The following is a 26,101-nucleotide window of genomic DNA, read 5'->3' as shown; positions in this document are numbered from 1 at the left end:
CCCAGGTGGTGATTCAATGAAATCTATTTCAGGTTGATTTCAGACAGATTGTACTACTTGGACGCATCCCACAATGTATTTCCATTTGGAAAAGGGAAGTTTTTATGCCACTGCAAGAGGCATTGGCAGGACCAATCCTAACAGGTTCCTTGCACAGTGTTGTTCACCTTGTGATCCATCAGTTCAAACTCCAGATGTGGAGAATGAGTGGAATCAGAAGGGAAGAAAGAAATTAGCTTACAAGCAAAGACTAAAACAATTTTTTCACTTAGTTGTGCAGCCGAAGGCTTGCACTTAAGTTTGTGGGGACTGCAGAAAGGTAACTATTTTTTCATAGAACATCAGATAAGAAATAAATAAAAAACAGAGGGAAGAAGAGCTATTTAAGCAAAAAGGACTAGATTTATAAAGGAAGGGATTAAAACTGGCCATGAATAAATATAAGTGGGAAATATTTAAGTACTCAGCACTTCATCCTGGTAAACTTTCCAGTCAGGCTAGTGGGGGCAAAAGCCCCAAAGTACTTTCATTCTGGAATGGGATCAGTTCTTGGAAGGGACAATGCGACGTGACAAACTGCAGTAGCAGAGTGCTGGGCCAGATGCAGGGCTTCCTCATGGTGTGAGGCTCCCTGTTCCTAAACAGGAAGCAGGTCAGGCAGATCTGCTTTCTCTTTTGTTTGGGATGAACCAAAATGCAGTTCTGAAGGATGTCAAGGAGAACACAAAATCCCTTGCAGCTAGACTGGCCATAGTTGGATGATCAGGGTGCAGCTCAGAGCATGACTCAGGGGAGTGGATGCAGTAGAGGGAGCTCTCCAACTGTGGGTATGAGTGAAGTGAAAAAGGCAGAATGCACTCTGTCCCCTCCCTTTTCCTTCCAAATGTAAATGCAAAACTTCCCATGTGAAGCCTTGGTGATTCACTGGAACTGGAGGGCATGGATGAGAGGCCAGTAATGATCTCACAGAGCAGCTGTATCTTACCCCAGTCCCCTCAAAAGCTACGATGCTTCTCCTCCCAGGCTGCCAATCCCTCCAGCAGCACCCATGACTGTGCCATGTGCTGGCTGAGATGCAAATTACTCTTCTGTATTAAAAGTCCCAACCTAGTGTTTGACTGCAAGGCCTGAGGCTTTTATCAATTCATTTGTAAATCACAAACCCCCTGATTTTGCTTTTATGTTTCTCTGACAGGTTCAAGCTGCCTCTCGGTTTCACCGTCATGGGGCTCTGGTGCGGAGTCCACCAGGAGGTCAGTGCTGTGCTCCTCACCTGCAGGAGGAGAGAGCCCTGAAAATGTTGCCTTCCTCCCCTGTGTTACCATGCACTGCAGAAGCCTTCTTCCTCATGCTCCTACAAAACCCTGTCCTGTCTCCTTTTCCCATTTTATCCATGTTAAAGAAGGAAAATTTTCTGTTAAAATTGTACTTTCAAAATAAGGCCTTACAACCAAATATGAACAGCTAACGATGCCAATACTTTGGGGGTTTTTTTTGTTTTTTTTTTTTTTTTTTTTTTAAAATTATTTTTTTTTTCATTTTTTTTTTTTTCCTCCCCACATCAGGGTTTCTAAAGCCACTCTTCTTCCCCCATCAACCCTACCACTCGGCAGCAAAGTGAGCAGACAGGCAGGAAAGAGGACTGCTCCAGTGAAATGTGAGCACACACAGAGCAACCTCCTGCCTGCACCACCAGGGGGGTTTGCACGTTTTCTGGATGCAGTTGTGTAGAAGGGGAAGGAAGGGAAGTTGGATATTTTCTTTCCTTTTTCTTTTTTTTTCTTTTTTTTTTTTTTTTTTTTTTTTTTTTTTTTTTTTTTTTTTTTTTTTTTTTTTTTTTTTTTTTTTTTTTTATAGAAACATGCACTGGGCACCTCGACTACATGAAATAACTACAAGCAGGACTTACAATTGGGGGTTTTTTTTTTTTTTTTTTTTTTTTTTTTTTTAAAGATTAGTTCTATTGCAATTTTTCATTTCTTCCACTTTTTTTCTGGCCTTGTCAGAGGATGTAAGTATGTCAGAGAGGCTTGTAACTAGTTGTGCAAAGGGAAAGGAATACTCAGGCAATGAGCATGAAGCTGCTCCTGGAGGGTTTTAAGCACTGGACAAACATGTAAAGCAGGCCCAAGTTACAGAAATTGTTTTACAGAGAAGTTCACTGTATGCAACTTTGGTTGGAATTTTCATATCCTTCTTGGAAAATGCCTGGGTAGGTGCCTTCTTTTGCATGTTTCTATGTAAATGAATATATGCAATTTTATCACTCAAAATTCTAAAAACAGCAAAGAAGATTTCCCCATTAGTGCTGTTATAGAAACAGTAGTTTTTGCTTTGTTGGTATTTTCAGAGTATCTATGTATATTTGGAAAGCAGTTCTTAAATGGAAAAAATTCAAAGCTAAGCATGGAAAGGAATTTTCACAATGATGGATGATATTTCTAATCACTGGTAGCTTCTGTGTACCTTTACTGTAAAGGTCCCATTTTGTTCCCATTTAATATCACTCACAGCTTTGCTGTGGCCTCATCAGGAGTGGAAGGGCCTGTTTATTTCATTTACTTTCTGTCTTTTGTGATACTTTTTTAATCTCCATCAGCAACATTGGAAGCTTTTGTATGTATGTAGAGTTTTAATCCTACACCAAGAAGGCAAGCAACTATCTGCAAAACCTGACAAAGTTTTGCTTTGGGACTAGTTTTCTTCTCCACTTTTGGGGAATTATGATTTAGGCCCACCTCAATGAATGATTAGTAAATGACAAGGAGGTCTTAGCCTTCCAAGAGACTATAAAACCATTTAATGTAACTGCTTTTGGAAAAAATTACTGATTATAGCATACAACAAGTCATTCCCATGGAATCTAAAGTCTCTGATTCCAGTCACCTCTGAAGCAGAAATAACCTTTTAGCTGACTTTTTTTTTGCATGTGGGGAAGGTTGTTTAGGACTGGGTTTGACTCTCAAATATATATTCTGTCCTGTTCATAAACTGAATGTACCCTTTGCAGTAATGTTTAGGAGGGAGAAGCTAAATATATGTATAAATTATGCTGAATTTAGTGAATTAGAATGATCTGTGTCCTGTATATTTTGAGATCAGCAGGACTGGGATTTGATTTCTTTACATGGGAACTTGACCTTTTGTTTGCTTGGAGGAGGTTGACCTTTTGCTCCTTTGTTAGTTTGTAAGTCTCAAACCAAACGAGAACCTTGCTTCTCTTTTAACGAAGGAACATGAAGGATAAAATGAAGCATATGTTAAAAAGTGGAGATTGTTGCTGGTTAATTTTCTCGGCTAATATATCTGCTCGTGATTTAACAGTAAACAGATTTAACTGATCTCTCAGCCTGTTTGCAAAATACTGTATCTACTAAAAGGCTGGAATGCTTGCTTACAGGTTCATGTCCTCAGGAGTGCCTTAATGGAGCTGCCTGCACTGAAGCAGGTGACTGTGACTGTCAGTTATTTCAGGCGCAAGGAAGCAGGTGCCAAATTGGTAAGTTTTTTGGGCCAAAATTGTTTAGTGTCAGTTTTCAGGGAGATTTAGGATACAGATTTTGAAAAAAATACTGTTACTAGCATATTTATGATTACTCTATACTAGGACTCTCATTTGGCCAGTAGCTAGGAGGATTAAAATTATGTGCATTAGGGACATAGAGAAAGCAACATCAGAAATGCCTACATTTTAGCACTTGGGCTGTAATGATACATAGATGCCATAGCAGATAGACCATTGTCTAGTTTATCAGTAGCCAGACAGATTTTTTCTAAGTTAGTTGAACAACCAAAAAACCACTGCATTTGTTCTAATGAGCAGTGGCTTATTGCAATTTAAATTACCCACTATTTAAATACATTAGTTTCTGGAATCTGCTGTGTGTAGAGATCAACAAGAATTGTCTTCTAGGATGTACAGAATATCTAAATCCCTTGCCTCTACTTGTAATTAAAATGTCTTCACTGAAGCAAATAAAAAACTTAACAATGGTTGCACATGGCTAAAACTGCAGATTTAGGATTGAAAAAGAGTACTGAGTTTATTTAAAGTTGAAGGCGTAAGTTTATCTTTTGTACTTGCTATGTATTTTCTTTATAAGCTCTTGTTTCCTTTCTGAGCTCCTACTTTTGTAGATGCATGTGACACCTGTCAATTTTTGATGACCATGCTTCTTGTAAACTCAATGTATTTTCTCCAGTACCTAACACTGGTAAGGACCGAGATGGGATTTGCAAATCATGGGGACAGTATAATTTTGAAACATTTGATGGCATCTACTACTACTTCCCAGGAAATTGCTCCTATATATTTGCAAAAGACTGCAGTACTCTGGAACCCCAATACACTGTTTGGGTAAGTATGTACATATGTAAGTAAGTACATACACTAGAAGTATGTAAGTAAATATAAAAGTAAACAAGTAAGTGAAATAAGTAGAGAAACAATAAATGTACCAAACTGGGCATTAATTACTTAAATATAAAACTGTGGAAATTTGGAAAGCTTCTGGAAATGCCTAAACCTACATGCAGTAACTCAAAATACTGATGAATAATCAAAAGAGTCAGCATATTAAAAATAGCATTTCCTACTCCTCCTGTCCTTAATGGGAATTCTTCTCTCTCCCTTCTGGGAGCAAAAGTGGGTCTTAAAGCAGACCTCAGAAACTTCACTACGCTTCAGATATCAGATTGTAATAAAACCCACTGAGTTGCTGAGTGAAGTGCAAACAGCTACCACTTGCCTATTAATGAGGAACACAGACGTGCTAGGCTCTGATTCACAGCTATTGGCATGCTATGAGGATCTGCCTCCTTGGCCAATGGGATTTGCTCCCCCACCCTGTCCCCTCTAGGGATTTGCATTCTAATTTTGGATTACCTCTACGTCATGCAGAGAAGATTAACAGCTCAAAAGCTTTCATCTTGACCTATGTATGGAAGGCACTCTTTTTTAGTAGTTTCTTCAAATTGCCGAGTACCCATGGTTAATGACTTTGGGTCAGGGGGAGTTCAAACCTATACCCTCTTCGAAGAGAGATGCCCTGTTTGTCAGACTGGTGGTTATTGTGGGGAGAGGATACAAGCTCATTATATTACCTTATTCAAAATAGTTGGGATTTGGAGCCGATTGGGCAGGGAAGAAGAGAAAAGAAGTATCTTAAATCTGAATCCATGTAGGTCCAGTGGTCATAGGGATGAGGGCAGATCTAGGTGCTAATTTCTGCTCTGAGGACTGTTTTTCATTTATAAACAGATGACCTCTTTCTCGCTCAGATAACAGCACTTAGTGAAGATAAATCTACCATTAGAACTGCCATTTCTACCTACTAAAGTTACAGAGAGATGCTGTTACACCCTTCTTTCACAATTTCATTTTAAATATTTGGGTTCTATGTGCAGCTGTGACCTCTTAGAGGTTTTAAGAAAGTGCTATAGCAAAGTCCAAGATTATATTAAAATCTAGAATCAATATGTCAGTGGATTCCAGTGGCTCTGGAAAGCGAGAAGGTTCCATTCAATTACTGGAACAAATGTAATATTTTACTAAAAACTGAAAATGTTTACTCAGCAAAGTCATAAGTAATGTGACACTGTAGACAGACTGGGCAATGGAGAGACAAAAACCTTGCCAAATCCTCACATTATGGTCCTTCTGGCTTTAATAATCCACCCCTCAAGAGGAGAAGAAAACATAAGAATTATTTTGATTTTCCTTTATTGTTTTTCTGTCTTGGGTTGGTTTTACATAGAAGCCATCTGCCAGTACTAATAATTTTTATGTTGTCTTTAATTATGATTATTTTTATACATGTAAAAACTCTTAATGATTTTCCTGGTCTAGTTTATTTCACCTAAAGAAACAGTAACTGATTTTTACTTCCAGGATTTAGTGTCAGTTAAGGAAGATTAATTCAAGTATTCATTAGCACTGTATGTGTTTACTCATAGATATTTTGTTCAAAACAGTTACCTTTACAGCCTCCATCACTATGTTGGTAAAATGTTCCCAATTACAAATTTATTTAGCTTCACAGCACTGTCAAGTAAACTGGTGATGAAATTCCCATCCTTCTCAGAGAATGATGACACACAGAGTAACATTAAGTCATATTTGAGCTATCTAAACTCTGTCTACGTTTTAATCTGGGTAACGATCGGCATCTAAGATTCAAAACATGTTTCCCTCTCTCTTCAGTGGTGTCTAAAATAAGCTCACAGGCTTTTGAAGCACTGTAGGACATTCTGCAGGTTTGGGTGGCCCATTCCCTCTGAGATTTATGAAAACTGTGTAAGTTTTGCTCAAGCACAAACCCACAGTTTTCAAGACCTGAGAGTACTGTATTCAAGCGAGATAAGTTGATATGTGACTAAATCAACCCCCTGGCTCATTATGCTATATACATATAATGACGAGAAGCACACTTCAGAAAAGTCTACCCTTCTGCATTAGTAGGGCTGAAAAGCCAGTGCAAAATGGATTTTAACAGATCCATGTAAACTAGATGCCTGCCATAATCTGCAGGAGCACTTCAAAATCTCAGGAGATCCTGAGTGGTTTGGGAAGGCATGTTGTGGTTCAGCTGGTATCAGTCTCAGGTGGCAGTGCTGCTATTACACTGAGGTTCTGTATTGGTTTGTAATCCTGTTTTATAGATCAGACCTCTAGAAACAGAGCAATAGGGGTGTTTCCTTAGTGCAAGTAACAAGCTCCTACTTTGGCCACTATAAGCTAGCTCACTACAGTGTCTCTGAAGTTTGTCAAGCATACAATACCTGTCTCTTTCATCAAGTATTTAGACTACTGGCCTGTGATGCTATGCACTATTAAACAGTTACTGTATTTCTCAGCAGTATTGTTTAGTGTGAACTTTGAGTTTTGTGTATCTTTGTAATTGTGACTTTGTAATATTCTAGGTATTTATTTGTAAAGCTCTTCCAGTAACTGGAGCATAAAAATGTAAAATATCATATACAAATTTAATAAAAATGGTGCGAAATTATTGAAGACAAGCATTTATTCTTATTGTGTGTCTATTTTTTCTCTCAAAGGTTCATAACAGTCCTCACTGTTATGGCTCAGTATATACTTGTGATAGGTCCATCAGCTTATTTTTTTCAAACCAAGAAGAAATAATGATTTCAGGACATGAAGTAAGAAAAAATGGAATCAGGTGAGTGTTCTAATGGTGGGTTTTAATATTTTATTGCAAAAAGATAATGTGGAGTTTGGGAAATTGATGCTTCTTACACAATCCAGATAAATTAATTTGATCTGTATCTTTATTGATCCCTTGCTGTTCTATATGGGGGCTGATAGAGCTCTAGTGTGAGCAGATGTAACAGTACTGATGAAATACCTGAGTAAGAATAGAATACACTCCCTGCATTAGCTGTGTTCAACTTCTCAGCTGTAACCTGTAATTATTCATTCCTTCTTTGTACAGACAAAGTCTGTGTCAGGCAATCCTAGTTAATCCCTGGTGCATCCATTTTGAACAAGGCAATTATTATTTATTCTTGGTAGCTATAGCTAATATAAGACATGATCTTCTTCTAGACAAGTCTGAATTGGTTCAAAAAAAGATCTTAAGCTCCTCTGGGGCAAAAACTCCACAAAACTTCTCTGAGGTACAGCAAACCTCCAAATTTACCTTTTCTTTTTTTTTAATAAGCAAAAAGATGTGCCTGAGGCTATCAGAAGTATATTTACTGGTTGATAAAGTACAGAAAATTTAAGAAAGTTGTTGAGGTGCTTTTGCCATCCACTTTGTAATGCTATGGCCTTTAGTATCTGAGAATGATAGCTACAGTGATACTGTTCAACCCAACAGAAGCAACTCTGGAGGATTAAGATTAGATCTGTGCTTATTGTTGTCCAGTGGTCTTTCAACAAAGGAGGAAGAGCTACAACTTTTTTGTCAGTGGTGTTTTCTGTACTGCAAGTTCCTCCATTTACAGATGTCTAACCCAGTGATGACCCAGTGCCCAGAAGGGCTGCTGGTGGTCATAGCACCATATAGCTCCTTGCCCAACGCAGCATGCTTGTGAACTCAAGAATTCCTCAATGCAGTGTGCCAGGCTTTGAAAGTAAGGATGCATTATTCTTTCAAGCTTATAATTGGTACAGCTGATAGGTGTATACAACAGAAAGCACTCATTTTTGATGGTCAATACAGAGGATTAAACAGAAGATAGTAAAAACATGGTGAAGAGTTGAATGGAGTGACTGCGTACACCCAGGAAAAAGTGTTTGTTGGGTTAGCAGGTGATGTTTTATGTCGTATTTTTCTAGCATGAACCTCACCTCATCTGAGATCTTTGATGTAGACTATATTTTTCCAGATTAATATTGCCTCAGACAGTTGGAAATGCTTTCATTGAGAGACTGGCTGACTATATTCTGGTGAAGACTACCTTTGGTTTTTCTCTTGCTTGGGATGGAAACTCTGGTATTTATATTAAGTTGACAGAAGAGCATAAGGGAAAACCTTGTGGCCTGTGTGGAAATTTTAATGGCAATAAATATGATGACCTGATACTTCAAAATAGTAAGTAAATAGCTTACCCTTACTTTGTGTGAACAGTTTCCATGTTCACTTTAAATACAATGCTTATAAATATCATGCTGTAAAAAGGCAGTCCTGTTTCAGTTATTTCAGGAAAAAAGTGTATCTGCTCTACTTTTCCTTCTCCTCATCATTAAAGATGCAAAAGGGAACAGGTCCTAGTTCAAGAAAGTATTTATATATGCATTTAAGCCTCTTGCTCAGCAAAGCACTTGTGGTATGTTTATCCTAGCTGACGAAAATGCCTTCAAACAATGAATAAATAAACAAATGTTTATGGTTTTCTCTGTGTTTAAAGATGGAGGGAAGAGCACCATCTCGAGTTATTCCTTTATAGCAACATCATAGAAATCCTAGTTGAAATAAATACATTTCCAAGCTGTTTCCAGGGAGTTCCTTGTATCTCCTGGTTGGTATGGTGGACTATGGGCCTGTAGGATGAGGAGCTGCTTTGTGCTGTGTCTGAGGCAGAGATGAGTTTTTAAACTTGTATTCTGTAGCTTAGGTAGGGAATACTCCACGGGGACTTTTTTCCTACTTGCAACTAATGTGAAAAAAAAAAAAAAAGAACAAGAACAAGCTTGAAAATATGAGGAGGATTTTTCTCACTCTTATAAAAACAAAATAAGATTATCTTACTGTTACCATTAACTGCGGGAGAATCTAGTCCCATGGCTCTGCATGTTCTTAAGTCACAAAAGGTATCCCACTGTAACTTTTTTTCCCATTTTTTATGGTTGGTAGTGGAGATTTTAAACTTTCTTAGGGAAGGAAAATTCGCTGCACCTATCTTTGCAGAATCTTTAAAAATCTGCCTAAGTATAAATTTTTCATAGCTTTTCTGCCATGAGAGCAGTAAGTTTTCTGCAGTAACTTCTGCACACCAGAGTACAGTAAATTTAATAAACAGTGTAATCTGCTGATGTATAATAATAGAGAAAAATAATATTTGGAGGAAATAATGAATTCAAATGATCTCTAAAAAATAGTAATTTCAGTATCTTTAAATGTATTATCTGTTTTAAAAGATTTCCAGCTCATACCTGTCTTCATTTTCTGAGCTAAATTTATTCACCATCATAATTTCTTCTAGCATTTTTCTTTATCAGAAATGATAGCATTATTGCACTGTACAGCTGAGACCCATATGAATCACTTTAATCATGAACCAGTTGTATAACATGGTGCCTTGACTCTGCAAATGCAAGCACGAAGTTCTGAGATCTTCATGAGAATAGATTGCTAATTCAGCTCCCTTCCAAGCTGCAACATTTTCCTAAGAGTTTCTATATCTTATCAATCATTTGATATCATGATTTATCTCTCCCAAAAAAAGTACTTCCCTGAGTAGTGTAAAGGTAGCTCTTACAGCTATCTTGAGTCTTTCAGAGTCCAAATGCTCATTATTTGTAATGCTCAAATACATAAGTTGCTGCGAGGCATATAATATTCCTTTTCAAAGTACAGTTTAAAAACAAACTCATTTTCTGTTTCCTTATCTTCACCTTTAATGCCATCTTTGTATTACTTTAATATGCAAGACTGTGTCTATGTATCTATGTGTCTATGAACTGTTTCAAGGACAGTGATTTTATTTTGTGGTATTTTTTAAAGACCTAGAAGTTTTTTTCAAGCCATGTCAAAATGTACATAAAATATTTTTAATGTTTTTCTAGAAGCAGAGTTATATCAATAGGTTCACCTCTGGATCAAACCCAGCCTTTTATGTTTGGGAAGGGTTTTCTGCATAAAGAAATACTCTGTCAGAGTGGAAGAAATACTTTAAGTCTGCCTCACTCTTAAGTAAAACAGACTGATGGTTAGGATGTTATTGTCATTTATTTGTGGAGATCCAAGTATATGTATCTGATTAGTGTGCTTTGTGACTTTCCACACTGCAAGTGTCCAACTTTGTACCTCTTGTGCTAGAAGTTTGATTCAGTTTTATATGGTACAGCTCTGGGAAAAAAACCCCTCATTTCAATATCTTGTCTCCTAGTCATGCAACGATATAGATAACCACAGCACAGATACCAATTACTACAAGGTTCTTCAAAGTGGAGGCAATATACCCTTTCTAACCTAATTAAGAATATAGAGAAAATGCAATATTTAGTTCTTGCTGCAAGTATATGGGATTTTTGTGTCTGTTTCTTTACTGCCAACCTTCTTGTATGTTCATGTATCTAACCAAGCCTGTTGCCATGACTTCCAGTCATGCATCTTGTTTGTTAATTCTCCCATGCTCATGCTGTGAGGAGAGCTGGGCATATTGTGAATGTGTGTTGTAGGGCTTTTCTGCATAAGGGAAAAGGAGGGAGATAATAGCACTAAATGACCTTTGTGAAACCTGATGAAAGACTTAAATTGCTTCAAAGAAATGTATTTTTTTTTAAGTATTCAATGCCTTACACTTGTGATTATCTGTATATTTGTTATAAAACTATCAGTGATTGCACTTAAAAAAACCCAAGCCAACACTTTGTCATGTATTTTTCAATCTTTTTATTTAAATGTAGTATAAAATACAACCTGAAATTAAAAAAAGAAAAATATCACTTTTCTTTACAACTCGTACTCTGAAATCATCTGTAATTGAGGTAATGAACACATTGAAAAAGGATTAAAGATTTCAAAGCTGTCTTATGTGTTTGTGTTGACAATTTTTTTTATTGTTGCTCTTTCAATGTTTTCATGCAGTAGGTGAATATACAGAAGACATTGCTGAATTTGCAAATAGCTGGGCTGTGCAAGCCTCAGATGATATAGCTTGTGTCCCTATTGCCTCAGATTTTTCCAGTCCTTGCTCAGCCGATGCAGAATCCACTGAGGTAAATTTACCATATTTTATATGTATACACATAGATACATGCATATACATGTAAATACATGAATTTCCTTAATCTTCACTGCCTACTGATGGTAAAAGAATCTAACAATATACACAATGTTGAAAAAACCTTAAATGCATTGAGACTTTGAACAAGGAGATTCAGATCAGGGCTGTTGCTAGGGGGTCCCTGATGTTCTTCATATGTTTAGCTTAAAAGTACAAAGGCTCAGATGGATGTGCCAAGTGGCACCAGTCTGCTGGCAGAGCTCTTCATTACTGCATTAAACTTGGGTTCAGTTTCCAGTCCTGGCATCTTATAACTCATTATTTTAGCAATTGTGAAATAAGGCAGAAATAGCTGCAGGTCAGCTCCTGCATTGATACAAAATGCTTTTCTTTGTCATTTCACACTTTTTCATCCCAGCTGGTTTAGGACCAGCATGCAGTCAAGCAGGCCTAGGCAGAGAGGACAAATTTTAGGAAGAATAATGAAGGAGATATAATAGTAAATTGAGACTGCACAATGCTCAAATTTTAATGGGGATATAAAGGACCTTAGACTAGGGAAACAAAGAAGAATGATGCCTGTTCAGAAAGGACTGGCTAACTTTCATTTACTGATTCTCCTTAATGCACAGGACATATTCTTCAAGTGCCAAATATTCCTACAGTTTCCTTTTCTCAGCTGTCATGAAAGCATAGATCCGTATTCTTATATTTCAAGCTGTATGAATGATCTTTGCAGGTAAGTACTGGCATTCTTGTGTATTTAATCTTGACACATGAAATGAATGCTCACTCTTTTGTGTGAGACCAGAATAAAAGAACATTGAAGGAAGTTAGGAAGAACTAAGTTCAAAATGAAAGAGATGGAGTTTCTCAGGGGGTGATTTTGTGCGGGAACAAAGGGCACAGAACCAGCCTGACAAGGAATATTTTGATTGCTAAGGGCTTACATAGATTCAAGGAAACACTAGAAAAATAAGTGGAAGATAAATTCATGGAGAACCACTCATGACAAAAGATGAGCTGCTAATCACAAAAAACCCATGAAACTTGTATCTGGAGGCCCTGAAACAGAACTGTATGAAGATGATACTAGGGAGAAATATCATCAATACTGGAGAAGCTGGACCATTTGTCAGACACAGCTGGACTGTTTTTTTATGAGTAACCACTATCATTCAAATTAGTAGAATTTTTACAAAATGGTTCCATATACTTAAATTCAGAGTTGGCAAAAGAAATTCAACTCTCATTTGCTTTGGTGGGAGTCACACCCCCTCAGCTGCTGGCATTGTAGGCAACCTGGTATTTTTCCCTTAGCTCTCCAGACTCCTGATTAGTTCTTGTCATTCAAGTTAAGATTGTACTCCAGTAATAGAATAGATAATTGAGCAATGTGCCACTTTCTTCTTAGTAAGGTTTTCAAATTAAGATGTAGTTGTCACAAATAGGAGGATATTTACCAGAGTATATAATTCTCAGAGTATCACCGGTTTAATCAAAAACATACAGAAAGGATCAAAAGACTAAACATAAGGATCACTCAGTATAATCCATTAAAACTTGTTAGTTCAATTCTTGATGAATGTTTAGTTTTCTGATTTACCATTGGGTCAAGATGGAAGAATTTGTGTTTGTAGGCAAACATTGCTCAGAAAAGAGATGAGTTGCCTCTGTATGGTCTCTTTGTAACACATGAGTTTACTGTAACTTTTGAAGAGTAACAAAACCCAAATTTTTAAAATAGGATATTGAATCAGTGCTGTGGTGTTAAGGAGGGTTGGATTTTTGTCAACAATCTGATGTGTGTTGATGTGAATTTTGTGAATGTTAAAAACCTTGAAGTTTCTGTGTCTCAGAACCTCATTAATTTAGGCTTATTTTGTTTATAAAAGAGACCTCTTTTCTTGTGGCTTAGTATCAGTTTATTAAGTCCTTTGTGTGGCCATAGTATAGGCCAAGTATTCTTTCTATTAAGACCCATTTAATTGGATTAGATAAGGAGAGTTGGAGAGACTCTGATCACTGTAACAAAGAGTATAGTGGAGTTTGATTTGATAACAGATGTGTTGAAAGCAGAATACAAACACAGTAAAACACGTTCTTAAAATGATAATTTTGAAAGCATGATCTTGTGTGCTGAGAAGCAAATTTAGTTGATCTGTCATAAACATGCTTATAATAGAAATGTCATGTTATGACTAGTTAATTTTGGCATCAAATCTTCCACAGTGAATGATATGAGTTGTTCGGCTTTCAGAGTAACAAAAGTTTGGTGGTATTTCACCATATGTGTCTTACATCTGAATAAAATTTGAACTTGCCTAAACATTAATGAATGTCTTTTTACTTGATTCTGGTAAAAATCCACCATACAGCTTCTTCTGTATAGACTAAGACAGAAATCTTGTCCTTGCCCAAGGTTGTGCTGTAAATCCCTGAGCCTGTCCATGGTATTCAGTGGATATTCTGGCTCTGAGAATTTCAGCACAACAGGAGTCGACTAATAAGGTTCTTGTCATCGAAGTTCAAGGCAATTGGAGACTTGAAATTCTTACTTGAACCAGAATGTCTTTTATCAGTGTAGGTCAGAGTTTCTACATCATGCAGGAGGGAGAGGCCTGAGATGGGGATCTTGAGACTCTTGAGTTGTCCATTGTCTTCACGAAAAGGTCCTGTTTCTCTTTCACTATAAGCGACACTTTTTAAAAATAATAGATTAGTGGTTTTGTTCATTGTAGTAATATTAAAATGAAATAACTTTTTGTGAGATCAAATGACAAAACCACAATGGTGTATTCAGTGTAGCTTGCTCCTTTTTACATTTTCCCTGTGTTTTTTATGACCAAGTGGTGTCAGCTATGTGTGAAATATCCTGTGCCATGTCACATGGCAGGAATCGTAGATGGGATTTAAGTTCCTTGATTACTCTCTTATTTTATCATTTCAGAGTGGATGATGATGAAACATACTGCAGGGCAGTGACAGAGTACGCTAGAGCATGCTCTCACGCTGGGTCCCCGGTGCGGGACTGGAGGGATGACTTTCCTGCCTGTAGTAAGACTCTTTAATAAAGCATACTGTGTGACCTTTGAGCTATCCCATGTATTCAGTTCAAATAATTTCATCTTGGCAACATTTGTCTCTGTAGAACTCAAACCTGATACTCAAGTTGATCAGCCAGTTTCACTCTTGCTGGCAAACAATGAAGTCCATGACTTGCTAGAGGAATATTTTAATTCCATTGTGGTATGGTTTAGATCCTTACAAAATTCATGTGTCTGTGGATTGCTTGAAACATCATGTGCGCTGATCATGTTCTAGGACAAAGAACAAACATCTTTCAGCCTCTACTGGCCCTATAACACAATTAATGCAGTTAATGCAGCTCCTTCTTATTATCACTACCACCCATCAATTGCAGCTCAGTCTCATGCACAAGGCTTTGAACTGGCTGAGATATGAGCACATTTCCCTGTCACAAAGGCTATAACTTATTTTGGAGAGATGCTATAAAGATTTGCTGAAGAAAGACTTAAGTATTGATGAGAGCTTCACCATAGTTAATCAGTTAAACCTCCTCCAAAACATTCATTGTACTTGATCTGATTAACTACCTATACCAGAGGAGCTGCACAATGCTTATTTGACAGAAATGGGTTTTCAAGCATGGAAAGAGAAATTGCACTAATGTTCAATATACCGTGGGGTTTTTTTAGCTGAGAAGTGTGAAGACACCTTTGTTCACCGTGACTGTATCAGTTGTTGTCCACCAACCTGCACATTTGAAAAAGATTGTCTTGGCAGCAACCTGCACTGTTTAGATGGCTGTTACTGTCCAGATGGTAAATATTATCAATATTATTTCAAAAAATACATGTAAACTTAGTATCCAATATCGTAATGAAGTCCATATAGACTGTGCTTAAAATTAAAGCCTGAAAATTATGAATATTGTAAATTCTGCCGGAGCTGTTATCATTGTCACTGTGATTCTGTCCTTTATTCTGTGCTATTGCCTCAGCATGCAATATCAGTTAAAATATGGAGCCATTACTAATGCTTCCTGCAGTAAGATACTGCACAGATTTAGTCTCCTTTATTTGAATTATTCAAAAATCTATAGAAATTTTGCTTAAAGAGAATGTGTCATGCTCTGTACAAGCAACTAAAGTTTCTGAGACCTGTACTGAATAAAAATTATTGACTGGACTATGAACCATCCTAGTTCTAGATGGACTAAAGATAATGAGATTTCAGAATATTTTCATTTTTGAGTCTGTGTAGTTCTACATGCTTAAGTCAGAGATTTTTCATAAACCAATGATTCAGAGTGAAAACTTGTTTTTAGGGAGCTTCACTCTGAGCTCTCTGCACTCACTGGGCAACTGTTTTTGCTGGTCCTTGTTTAAGATTGATGACATCACCTTCTGGCAGATTGGAATGTTTGAGTCAGATGGGGAAGTGCAGTGATCTGGAGTTTGTTAATTTGTTTTATATCTCATTTATTAACTTCTTTCCCAATAGGTCTCATTATGGAAAATGGAACTTGTATCTCTTTGTCAAGTTGTCCTTGTATTTATCATGGAACTGCTTTTCCTGTAGGCTCAAAGATTGAACAAGAATGTAGCAACTGGTATGTGAAAGCCTGTGTGTTTCATCTCTCTGTGGCTACTGTCCATAGTTAGTTTAATATCGTAGTCACAGTTACATTTTAAATAATAGTTACCATCTATGTTTTACAGTCTGAGGCCTGTGTATCACTAAAATATACAGGTTATTCTGTGTGAATTCAAGGTATATTAATTAACTCAAAGCTACTTATTTTGCTAGAGATCAGAACACTATTTCTGTGTTTTGTGATTTTTCTTTTCAGTGTTTGTGTTGGTGGCATTTGGAACTGCACTGATCATGATTGTCCAGGTATTTGTATTTCATTACTCTTTTTTCACTTCATAACAAAAATTATAAACTTTTCTGAAGACAACAGAACCATATATGACCCAAGACTTTTGGATGCTAATTTAGGAAAGATTAGGCAGATGGATATTGACAGTAGCTGTGGGCCAGCTGGAATGAAGCTGTTAATTGCCTGACAATACTCACCCTGCAGTTTCCCACTTGCTTCCCTACCTCAGTGTGCTACATCCACCTCTTGTTTTCTATCTCTTGTTTATGCTCAGTATTATTTGCCACAGATGGTGTGTTTTTATTGCCTGTGCAGTACCTGGGCCAGGTATAAGGATCTCCTCACTGCTAGGTGCAACTTTAATGTACGTAATAAGAAAACCATCATTCTGATGCTGTGTGCTGGATTTTCTCTCTCGTAATAGCAGTTCATGTTTGAATAATGATCCTTATCTTTAAAGATAGCATGTCTCTGTAATGAGCTACACAGAGGAACATGCAGCAGGCAAGTGGTGAAACTTCCTTGATAGTTCTGTACCTCAGACAAGATTATATTATGAAGTTTCTGAAAGAGAGATTTTTTTACAAATTATGGAGCCCTCTTTGAATGAGGTAATAAGGCTTAACAATTTCTAAGCAAGGCTTGACACTGTGGATCTGTCATGTAAAACAATTGAGATTGAGAACCACTCTCTATGTCCTGTGTGTGTTGTGTGCAGACATGGGGGGTTAATTACGACTATTTTGGTCTGGCCCTAGGAACTGAGTTGCTGTTAGCAGTGGGAGCAGGTTAGATGTGCTCCCACAGAGCACCTCTTGCAGCTAAAATGAATCTAGCTCATGTGCTCTGATGCTACCCTATGGTGTGATTGAAAGTGCAGTAAGTGGGGATGAGCTGGAGACTTGCTTCTGCTGTGCATTCCTGATTTGAACTGGAAAAAAAACCCAAAAAGGTGTGCCCTGAGGACAGACACTGAAACCTGCATCTTCTTCATACCTGTGGTAACAAGCAGTGCCATAATACCTAGAAGGATGGAGAAAGAGGCTTGTCCTCTTTCATGCTGAGTCATGGGAAAAAAAAGAAGATTCTAGGATATTTCTGAATAATAAAGAGATAAATAAAGTAAATAAGTAAATTTTTATTTATAAAGTATTAAAGAGAAAAGTCTTTTGTATTTTCGTCAAAGGCATCTCATCTATTTAGAACCAAAAGATGCTGCACATGGATGTGTTTTTTATGAGATGGTATCTGTTGGAAATAGGTGTCTCTAGCATAATTTGTTTCTAAATGCCATTATAGCTACATAGATTAAAGTTAGCCTGGGTTATATGCTTAGAAATCAGGAGAAAGGTTTTTTTTTCTCTCTTAAATAGTTTGCAGACTAATGATACATTCTTGTGGAAGTGAACATTCTTTATCCTTTTTCTCTCAAGCTGAGTGCTCCATCACAGGCAGCTCTCATTTCACAACATTTGATGGACGTCATTTTACCTTTCTTGGGATTTGCCAGTACATTTTGGTAAAAGGCACTGGAAAAAACAAATTCACAATCACTTTACAAAAAGCACCTTGTGGACAGGTAAGCCATTTCTTTTTTTTTTTTTTTAATGTTGAAAAAAACGAGTCCATCCATATTTCAAGCAATCTTCTAGGAGTTCTACTGTAAACTACTTGGTTATGTTAAATAGAAAATATAAACTGAAACAATTCCACAGATTTTTTTTTTTTGTAATTGTTTGTGTTGCTACATGTTGTATTGCCCTTTGGAAAAGCTGTTGCAACTTTAGTGAGATCAATCTAAAGAGTTACTCATTTATGCATATTAAAGTTGTATAAACACCTTTAGTTATGGTACCAACAGATGTCAGGCTTTGGAAAAGCTGCTGTTGGCAACACTGTAGGTTTAATACATCACTATTTAGGCAAGACTTTTATTTTTTTGTAGCTTTAGATTTTTATTTGATATAGCATAACATAACATATTTAATTTGTTGGAACAATGCCTTTTAGAAATCTATGAGATTAGTCACCACACATACTTGTTTGAAAATATTTTGGTAGACATTCAAAAACAGGCTTTAGGAATAAAGGTGCTTATAAAAAGTACTTACCTGTGAGAATGGATTTAATGAGGCTATTAGGCTCTCAGGAGAAGGGGCTTTGAGAGTGTGACTCACAGCTGCCCATGTGCTGAGGACAGGGATGTCTGAACTCCTCAGCAGAGAGCAATGTCCTACTATGGGACCGTCTCTCATGTCCTTCCTTCAAAAGCTTGATTATTATGAGCTGGTGCCTCTCTGCCTTTTTTGTAAGCACCTCCTTCTCCTGCATAGGTGTTGAGACAACTGTTTCTGCATTTCAGGTGGCCTCAAGCATGAAATGGTTGGTTAGGTAGCCACTGAGAAACAAGATTTCCACTGGTAATAACCCTTTGTACAACTCTAGGCACCTTGAAAAGTTTCTGTATGAAAACAGAGGGGTCCCCAGGGAGCACAAGATGCTTGGTGTCAGCTAATTCTGTGTGGGTTTTTGTCCTGTATTTAAGTTCATGAATTCTGCCTGGATTGCACACTAAAATGATGTGTGTGACATAGTTTATAGGTCACCATTTTTCAACAGTCAGATATTTATAAATTATTGTAATATAATACTGGAGAATTTATATCCTTTTTGTCTGTAATCAGAGATCATCACTACATTTCATGGTGAGAAACACCTTCATGTGCGCCAAAGTTTCTTTTTCCTGCATTGCTGCATTTGTGTTCTGATTGCAGCAGCTTGGTTTAGACAGGATCTGACTCTTGATCTATCACTGCTTAATCCATCAATGAGCAGTACCCAGGGTGGCCGTGCAAATACGGAATTTTGAACCCAGTATCAGTACCTGGGGACCTCTGCCCTCTTACTATAAGACCGCCATGATAACGAAAGTGCATTCTCCTGCCATATGGAGATTACACATAAGCAATGTTGTATTATGTTGTACATTTAATTTTGTGTGCTTTGTTTAATGCTTTGAGCCATAGTTTACAACTGATTTACCTGATGACAGTTCTGATATTTCCTTTCTGTATGATTGTCCCCCTGCCCCCGTTTGTTTGGTTCTGTTTTCCATGGTAATATTAACGTCATTGCCTGTTTCTGATGGTGAAACTTGTTTCTACTTAGAACTTTGACCACGCCTGCATTGAGTCTGTAACACTAGTTCTTGAAGATGATGCGAGGAACCAAGTAACCATCACAAGATATGGTCAAATCCAAACTGTCCCTAACCAAGTTTTTAATCTCAATGGTAAGAAGTGTATGGAGAAGAATTTTACCAGACTTCACATTCTGTCCCTTATATGCTCCAAAACTTTTTAGTAATATCGGTCTATGAAAAGGGAATTTCTTTAAACATAACTTATAAAAGGATACAATAATTTACTTCTTGGAACTTTAATAATAATTATAGAAATTTACTTTTATTGTCTGTGAAACAGTTCTTCTATATGCCCTCATTTGTTTGCATTTCTTATCTAACAGATTACCTAGAAATTCCATTCATTTTGTTTGTGTTTAGGGGGAAGGAGGTGAGAAAAAAAAAGGAGGTGAAGAGACCTTGATGATAAGGTCTAGCTTGTTTAAAGCTTTTTTGACTAAATAGAATGGAATAGAATCCATGTGCTCCATGGGATTTGTATTGGTTTCACTGCTGACTTACTTTGTGATTTCAGACAACTTATTTAACATTTTTGGAAAGGATAGTAAAATAAACCAGCCCTAAAAGCATGTTATAAAATTAAGCACTGAAGGTAGAAATTACATTGCTAAATTTTGAAACTTATTTTGACCAGTTACTGGATTTTTAGTCTCTTTCTGAAAGAGGAAAGTGAGAGTAAAGTTCTTACCCAGCCTTCAACAAAATGGAGTTTAGGGAGTCCTGTGCTGGTGGTGGCAGCTTTGTCTTTTCTTCGAATTTGTCCAGTCACAGTTCTTCTTTTGGCATTCACAACTTTCTGTGGAAATGAGTTTCATAGCTCTATGTTGACAGTTCTGCTTCATAATTTGATTTGTAACTCCATTTTATTTCTTTTGAATCAGTCCCTATTCACTTTCTTGCCTCTTTCCAGAGTCTGCAACAAATATAATCTATGAAAAATATTTTAGTGTCACATTCTTGATAATTGTGTGTATCTAGTAAGTCTGGTCACCTAAGGACATCTTTAAGGATTTTATCTTCTTCTCTTGGTTTATGTGCCTGAGTCTGTTTGTGTGCATGCATAGAGGCTGCTTGTGAAGGTAGATCAAGTAGATCTACTTTAATCCTCCAGCTGCAAGTAGCCCCACAATGTATAGCAAATGAATACTGTGACAGTGAAATTTCAGTTTCCTCACATAATGGATTTGCTGGGAAGGAAAGCTGGGAATTTGATAGGGGCTCAGTTCACATACAGTCCAAGGAAGGAGCTGTACTGATGTCATGTCAATAGTGGTAAGACAGAACCTTCTATCCAAAGATTCAATACACTTTACAGAGATCTGTAAATTAGTGTTTTAATATCACTGGAGACTAAGAAACAAAGAGTTTTTTTGTCTTGTCTTCTCATTGCCAGAGGCCTGCAGTTGCATTGCCTTCTTCTAAAATAAAAAAACCAAAGAGAGGTGCACACATGGTTTCTAGATAACTCACAGGTACAGAAAGGTGTGAGATTTTTTTACTGTCAACAGTAGCTGGAATTCCTGATTTGTGTTGTTACTGGAAATAAGCTCAGATGGAGAATGGGTGAGGATATTTGTCTGATGGTGAGATTGTGCATAGTTTCTAATTTTATTTCTGAGTTTTCAAAAAAATTTTTTTTTAGTGGGTAAATCAGTACAACCTGGAAGTTGTGTTTCAGTAACTTTGTTTACCTTCTTCTTTTTCTGTGTTCAGGGGCTATTGAAATTCAGAATATATCTTCTTTCTTTGTTCAACTGAAAACTAGTTTTGGTTTGAAGATACTGTTTGCTAAAGATGGAGAAAGGATCTATGTTCAAGTTGACGTCAGATGGAAGAGAAGAACATTAGGACTATGTGGAACATACAACGGAAATTTAAGGGATGATTTTCTGTGAGTTGTGTGTTGTACATTTATATCGTGTTTAATAACAAGTGAAAAGTTTTGTTGAACATAATCTGATTATTTAATTTCATTAACATGCACAAACCATTAAAATAACCAATATAAAATGTCTTAATTAAAATGGTAGTCTCTTTTCAAAATATCAAAGTCACAAATTTAGGCATTCTAAGATGTTTTGCTAAGAAATTATAGAAAGCTACCACATTATTTGTAGAAGTTACTGGATGATAATATTACTTGAATGCACTTTCTTCTTTCTTGTTGCTCCCTTACCTTCAGAGCAAATACATGAGCACAGAGAAAAAGAGTGGGTGATAATAGCTGCATCATCCTCACAAGGTTCACTACTGCTCGATTTTCCTCCCCACATCAAGTTTTAATGTAAAAAAATGTAATTCTGAACCACAGGAATATTTGAATTAGAAGGGCACACTTTCCTTACTTTTTAACCTTATTTTCTCCAAAGTTCCTCAAGCTATAATGTCACAAAACTTGTCTGGCATTAATAAATGCTTTTGAAATACTTGGTGCAAACCAACATCAAAATGCAAACAGCCCTGCTCTAGAACTCCAAAATTGGCTAACAGATCAAATTTTGACATTTCACTCCATTTATGTACTGGGATAAAGGCCAGATCTCCTCTAATGCATCTTCCCACTGATTCCAGAGTACTTGAATTAAGCATAAGTGAAGGCAGACTTTGAGAGCAGGAGCATTTTCACATGAATTAAATATTGAGGAAAAAGTTTCACATGCCCTCTCTTCTTCTGTACCTGACAGACGGAAATTCTTTTGGCACATTGACTGTTCAATGTGACTATGCATCTAAGCCTTTTTAATGAACTTGCATCCTCGCCCATGTAGTCCCTAAGGTCAGCAGGATGCTTGCAGTGTTGATCTTTTCCTTTTCAGATCTCCAGCAGGGATGATAGAAGGGACCCCACAACTTCATGCCAATGCATGGAAGGTTTCCTCAGCTTGCTCCATGCCTATCAATATTCCTGTGGTTGATCCTTGCAACGTTAATCAGCAAAATGGTATGTTTTCACATGGGAATCTGGAATTAGCTGTATCTTACTATTATGGGATAGTTTCTGTTTTCTCTGTGAAGAAGTTTCACATACATGTATTTCATGTATTTCAGCTCCAGGTTTAGATGTGCACTTTCTTTTCTTTTAATTTTCTTTTTTTTTTTGGCAAAGACCGTTCTTTCCATACGTTTAGCATGTAAATTGAAGTGAGTACTTGATAAATAAAAGATAGCTGGTCATTTAGTGCTGGAAGTACTTGCTGTGAGTACTAAATTCTGCTGTCTACTACACATGTAGAGTGTTAGCTGTCTATGGTCCTGTAAATTATGCCAGTTGAGAGGAAAGATGTGATGCATGTTTGTAGATTGATAAAGAAAGTACAGGAGACAGTGTTCAGGTCAAACATCCTGTCTTTGGCTTCTTGCTGCTTGTTGTATTAAAAGTTTCTTTATCCTCCATCTATGTTCTCTGACAAAAACTGGTGCAGACAATATGAGAGCCTTGGATTTGTTCAGATTCCTGAGTAAAGATTTAGTTTTGGCTGGTTGGCATGCCTATGGCTTGTGTTGAACTTTCACTGTCTCCTTTTTGCATTGCTGTTCTTTTCAATTAATGAAGACAATGGGTAGACTGTAGTTGCCAATTCTGACAGAATGTAGTCTAATGTTTTTAGTGTTTCAGACATCAGATCTCACTAAAGATGTGGGATTTATCCATATTTAGAGCCTGTTGAAGCAAGCCTAGAATAACAATAAACCTCTAACAATGTGGGGCATTCTAAGAGTTTTTATGCTTTCCTCATGGTCTGTCTTCTAAAGCAGTATCTCTCAGTCAGATCAGCTCAGAGCCTTTGTGCCTCACCCTCAGTTCTGTGCTATCTCAGTGAAGGGGATGTTTGACATAAACATAAGCTGCTTAGAGCAGGAGGGTGAAATGCATGACTTTCTGAGGGTCCTTTCAAGCCCGAACTTCCCCATGATCCTCTAATAATCACTGTGAAAGAGCAGTGGAGAGTGAAGTGATCCACGCCATGCTACAAGCACAGGCATCTTTTCCAGGTGTGAGATGATATTGATCTGAGGAAACTAAAAAAAATAAATTATTGTTTGTTTGATAACTTATTTTGTCAGGTTAATTTCCAGCCAAGCCAAGTTCAGTCCTTGAATCTAGTTTACTGAGAGACTCCATAAAATGTGAAAGTCTTCTGTCAATGTGTGTACATGGAAATGAACGTGGAGGTTGATGGGTAGGGGCATTCTTTAAATATAATCCACACTACAGTGTTCCTTAGCTATTTTACCACTTCTGGTGGTAGTCTGTTTCAGTGGCTGGAGGGCTGGAGGAGGATTTGCTGCTGTTAGAAGGTGTATGGCCAACTTGGGATTTGCATGCCCTCAAGCTCTGCTTTGTAATACTTCCTGAGACCACATGCCAAAAAGTACATGGCCATTGTTGATGTTAAAGCTAAATGAAATGTCAAGTAGGAAAACCATATCCCAAGCTTTGGGGACTTTTAATTACTCTTTTGAAATATATTATTTTGGCATTTAAATTTTCCGTGTTAGTAGAGGAAGGCATAACTTTTTTGGTATAGTTATTTTTATCTTAAGTGGAGTTTACTGTTGTGGGAGTTGCTTGTAATATCTATTTTAAACTATAGAATTTTACAGAATGACATTGAATGCAAGGATTTATTGCACAGCTGGCTATGTTTGGCTTAAATATTCCATGCTATTCATTTGACTAACTGTTATATTAAAATGGATCTGGCTAAAACAATGTCACCCTCTCTTAGCTGGGTACGCATCTCACTGTGATATCATCAACCAAGACATTTTTGCTCCCTGCCATGCGTACATCAGTCCAGGGTTATACCACCAGCTCTGCCGCTTTGACGCGTGCAAATGTGGAAGCAGCTGTTTGTGCAACGCTTTGGCACACTATGCTTATGTCTGCGGCAAGCACGGTGTCATCGTTGACTTCAGATCCCACGTCTCTTACTGTGGTGAGTAACGTTTCCGTAATGGAATATCTTTTAGAAATGTGCAAAAGTCTAAAAATTTCATTCACTCCACAAAATACAGGGTTTGGCTTTTTCCTGGAAACTGGTATTGCACCAATGATGTACTAGGGGAGAATGATAATAGCCTTTACATTAGGCATCTGAGCTGGGGCCCCTGACCTGCCTAACAGGGAGTCCCTGCCCTTTCTGTTGGTCACAGAGAGAAATGGAATTCCTTCTTTGAACCCCTAAGTCATATGGAAGCCCCTACTAAGATAAAGTAGTTAGGGAGTGGCAGGAATGGAGCCATTCCATAAGGAGCTTGGCTGGCAGGGGCTCTCTAGGGTGGGCAGAGCAGGGTGGGCAGTGATTTGACAAGTAGGATACCATAATGATTTAAAACATGGCATTTCACAGAATCTTAAAGTATCCTGAGCTGGAAGGAACTCACAAGGGTTATCCAAGTCCAACTCCTGTATTTCTGTTTCAAAGCCATACAGCAATGCCTTAGCCTTAGCTGGACCATTCTTTCTCTCTTGGATGCCTGGATTATTAGATAGATGCCCAATTTAACACATAGAAAGAATATAGTTATTTACTAAACAGACTATTCCAGTCAAAGAATTATTTTAACACAAACCCACCTGAATCTAAACATGTCTAACTTAAGAAATTGGTAAAACAGCATGTTTTTCTCATGCTTTTCAATTAAACCCAGTGGAACAAGAGACCACTTTGATTTGCTTTTTTTGAACTTACATGATATATTGCTTTTTTTTTATTTTTCGCATTTTAAGACTATGCTGTTCTCCCTTCTTTCTCCCTCTCTTTCCTCCAGCTGTGATGTGTCATAGTGGTATGCTTTATCATCAGTGCTCTTCTTTTTGTAAACATTCCTGTGCTTCACTTTCTATGGCAAATATCTGTGCTGATGACTGTGCAGAAGGATGTAATTGTCCTGATGGGAAGTATTTTGAAGAGTCGGTCAACTTTTGTGTATCAATGTAAGTAATAAAAAAATAGAATTTATATATGGGCATATTTTCCTCTTTCCAGCAAGATTTAAAGTAGCTTTTCTGCTATTTCCCTTAAGATGTAGACTGCCTAGAGAAGATAACAAACAATATGTGAAGATTTCTTATTCTTTCTCACTAATCAATAGTGGGGCCTCACCTGTTACTGCACGTACACACATACACTGCACTTCAGACCAGATATGTCAAACTGCTTTAGAGAAGGGTAATGAAATTTTTTTAATCCATGGAATAGCATTTTCATGTGAAAACCTTGTTAGTAACACTTAAAAAAATGAGAAGGAATCTATAAAGCAGCAATATATAAAGTAAGGGATAGTATGGAAAGAGCAGCTAGAAGTGTCTTTTTTCTGTCTCACAATACAAACCTCTTCAGTTTAATGGGATGAAATGTTCAATGAGAGGAAATAGTTTCTGTATGTTGCATACCAAAATTTTACAGCTTATCACCGTGGGTAGTTAATTTCTGTTCGTTGCAAAATATATTTTGGAAAGATCAGTAAAGTTCATACTGTAGGGATAAAGACTGTTTCAAATTATTCAAGAGTGTGAACTAGCTTCTTACTCGCATATTTTTGCATGGTTTCTAGGTAATTCTGTTGCTGCT

General features: G+C 37.2%; 1 protein-coding gene across 4 annotated transcripts in view; it reads left to right on the top strand.

Moving 5' to 3' along the window:
* OTOGL (otogelin like) overlaps positions 1 to 26,101 on the top strand; it is a 90,358-nt gene that overhangs the window by 3,337 nt on the left and 60,920 nt on the right. For all 4 annotated transcript variants that reach the window (XM_017743955.1, XM_017743956.1, XM_017743957.1 and 1 more), the window contains exons 4-20: positions 1,196 to 1,253; positions 3,401 to 3,499; positions 4,203 to 4,357; positions 7,057 to 7,178; positions 8,350 to 8,555; positions 11,274 to 11,404; positions 12,045 to 12,151; positions 14,363 to 14,469; positions 15,132 to 15,257; positions 15,940 to 16,048; positions 16,289 to 16,335; positions 17,755 to 17,900; positions 19,490 to 19,613; positions 21,237 to 21,414; positions 22,340 to 22,464; positions 24,254 to 24,463; positions 25,299 to 25,464. In XM_017743955.1, coding sequence (XP_017599444.1) covers positions 1,196 to 1,253; positions 3,401 to 3,499; positions 4,203 to 4,357; positions 7,057 to 7,178; positions 8,350 to 8,555; positions 11,274 to 11,404; positions 12,045 to 12,151; positions 14,363 to 14,469; positions 15,132 to 15,257; positions 15,940 to 16,048; positions 16,289 to 16,335; positions 17,755 to 17,900; positions 19,490 to 19,613; positions 21,237 to 21,414; positions 22,340 to 22,464; positions 24,254 to 24,463; positions 25,299 to 25,464 — 2,216 coding nt within the window. The remainder of the gene's footprint in view (positions 1 to 1,195; positions 1,254 to 3,400; positions 3,500 to 4,202; positions 4,358 to 7,056; positions 7,179 to 8,349; positions 8,556 to 11,273; positions 11,405 to 12,044; positions 12,152 to 14,362; positions 14,470 to 15,131; positions 15,258 to 15,939; positions 16,049 to 16,288; positions 16,336 to 17,754; positions 17,901 to 19,489; positions 19,614 to 21,236; positions 21,415 to 22,339; positions 22,465 to 24,253; positions 24,464 to 25,298; positions 25,465 to 26,101) is intronic.

The sequence above is a fragment of the Corvus brachyrhynchos genome, unplaced genomic scaffold, assembly GCF_000691975.1.
Source record: "Corvus brachyrhynchos isolate BGI_N302 unplaced genomic scaffold, ASM69197v1 scaffold9, whole genome shotgun sequence".
Lineage (NCBI taxonomy): Eukaryota > Metazoa > Chordata > Aves > Passeriformes > Corvidae > Corvus > Corvus brachyrhynchos.
Note: the sequence above shows the minus strand (reverse complement) of the source record. Positions and strands in the feature narration are given on the sequence as shown.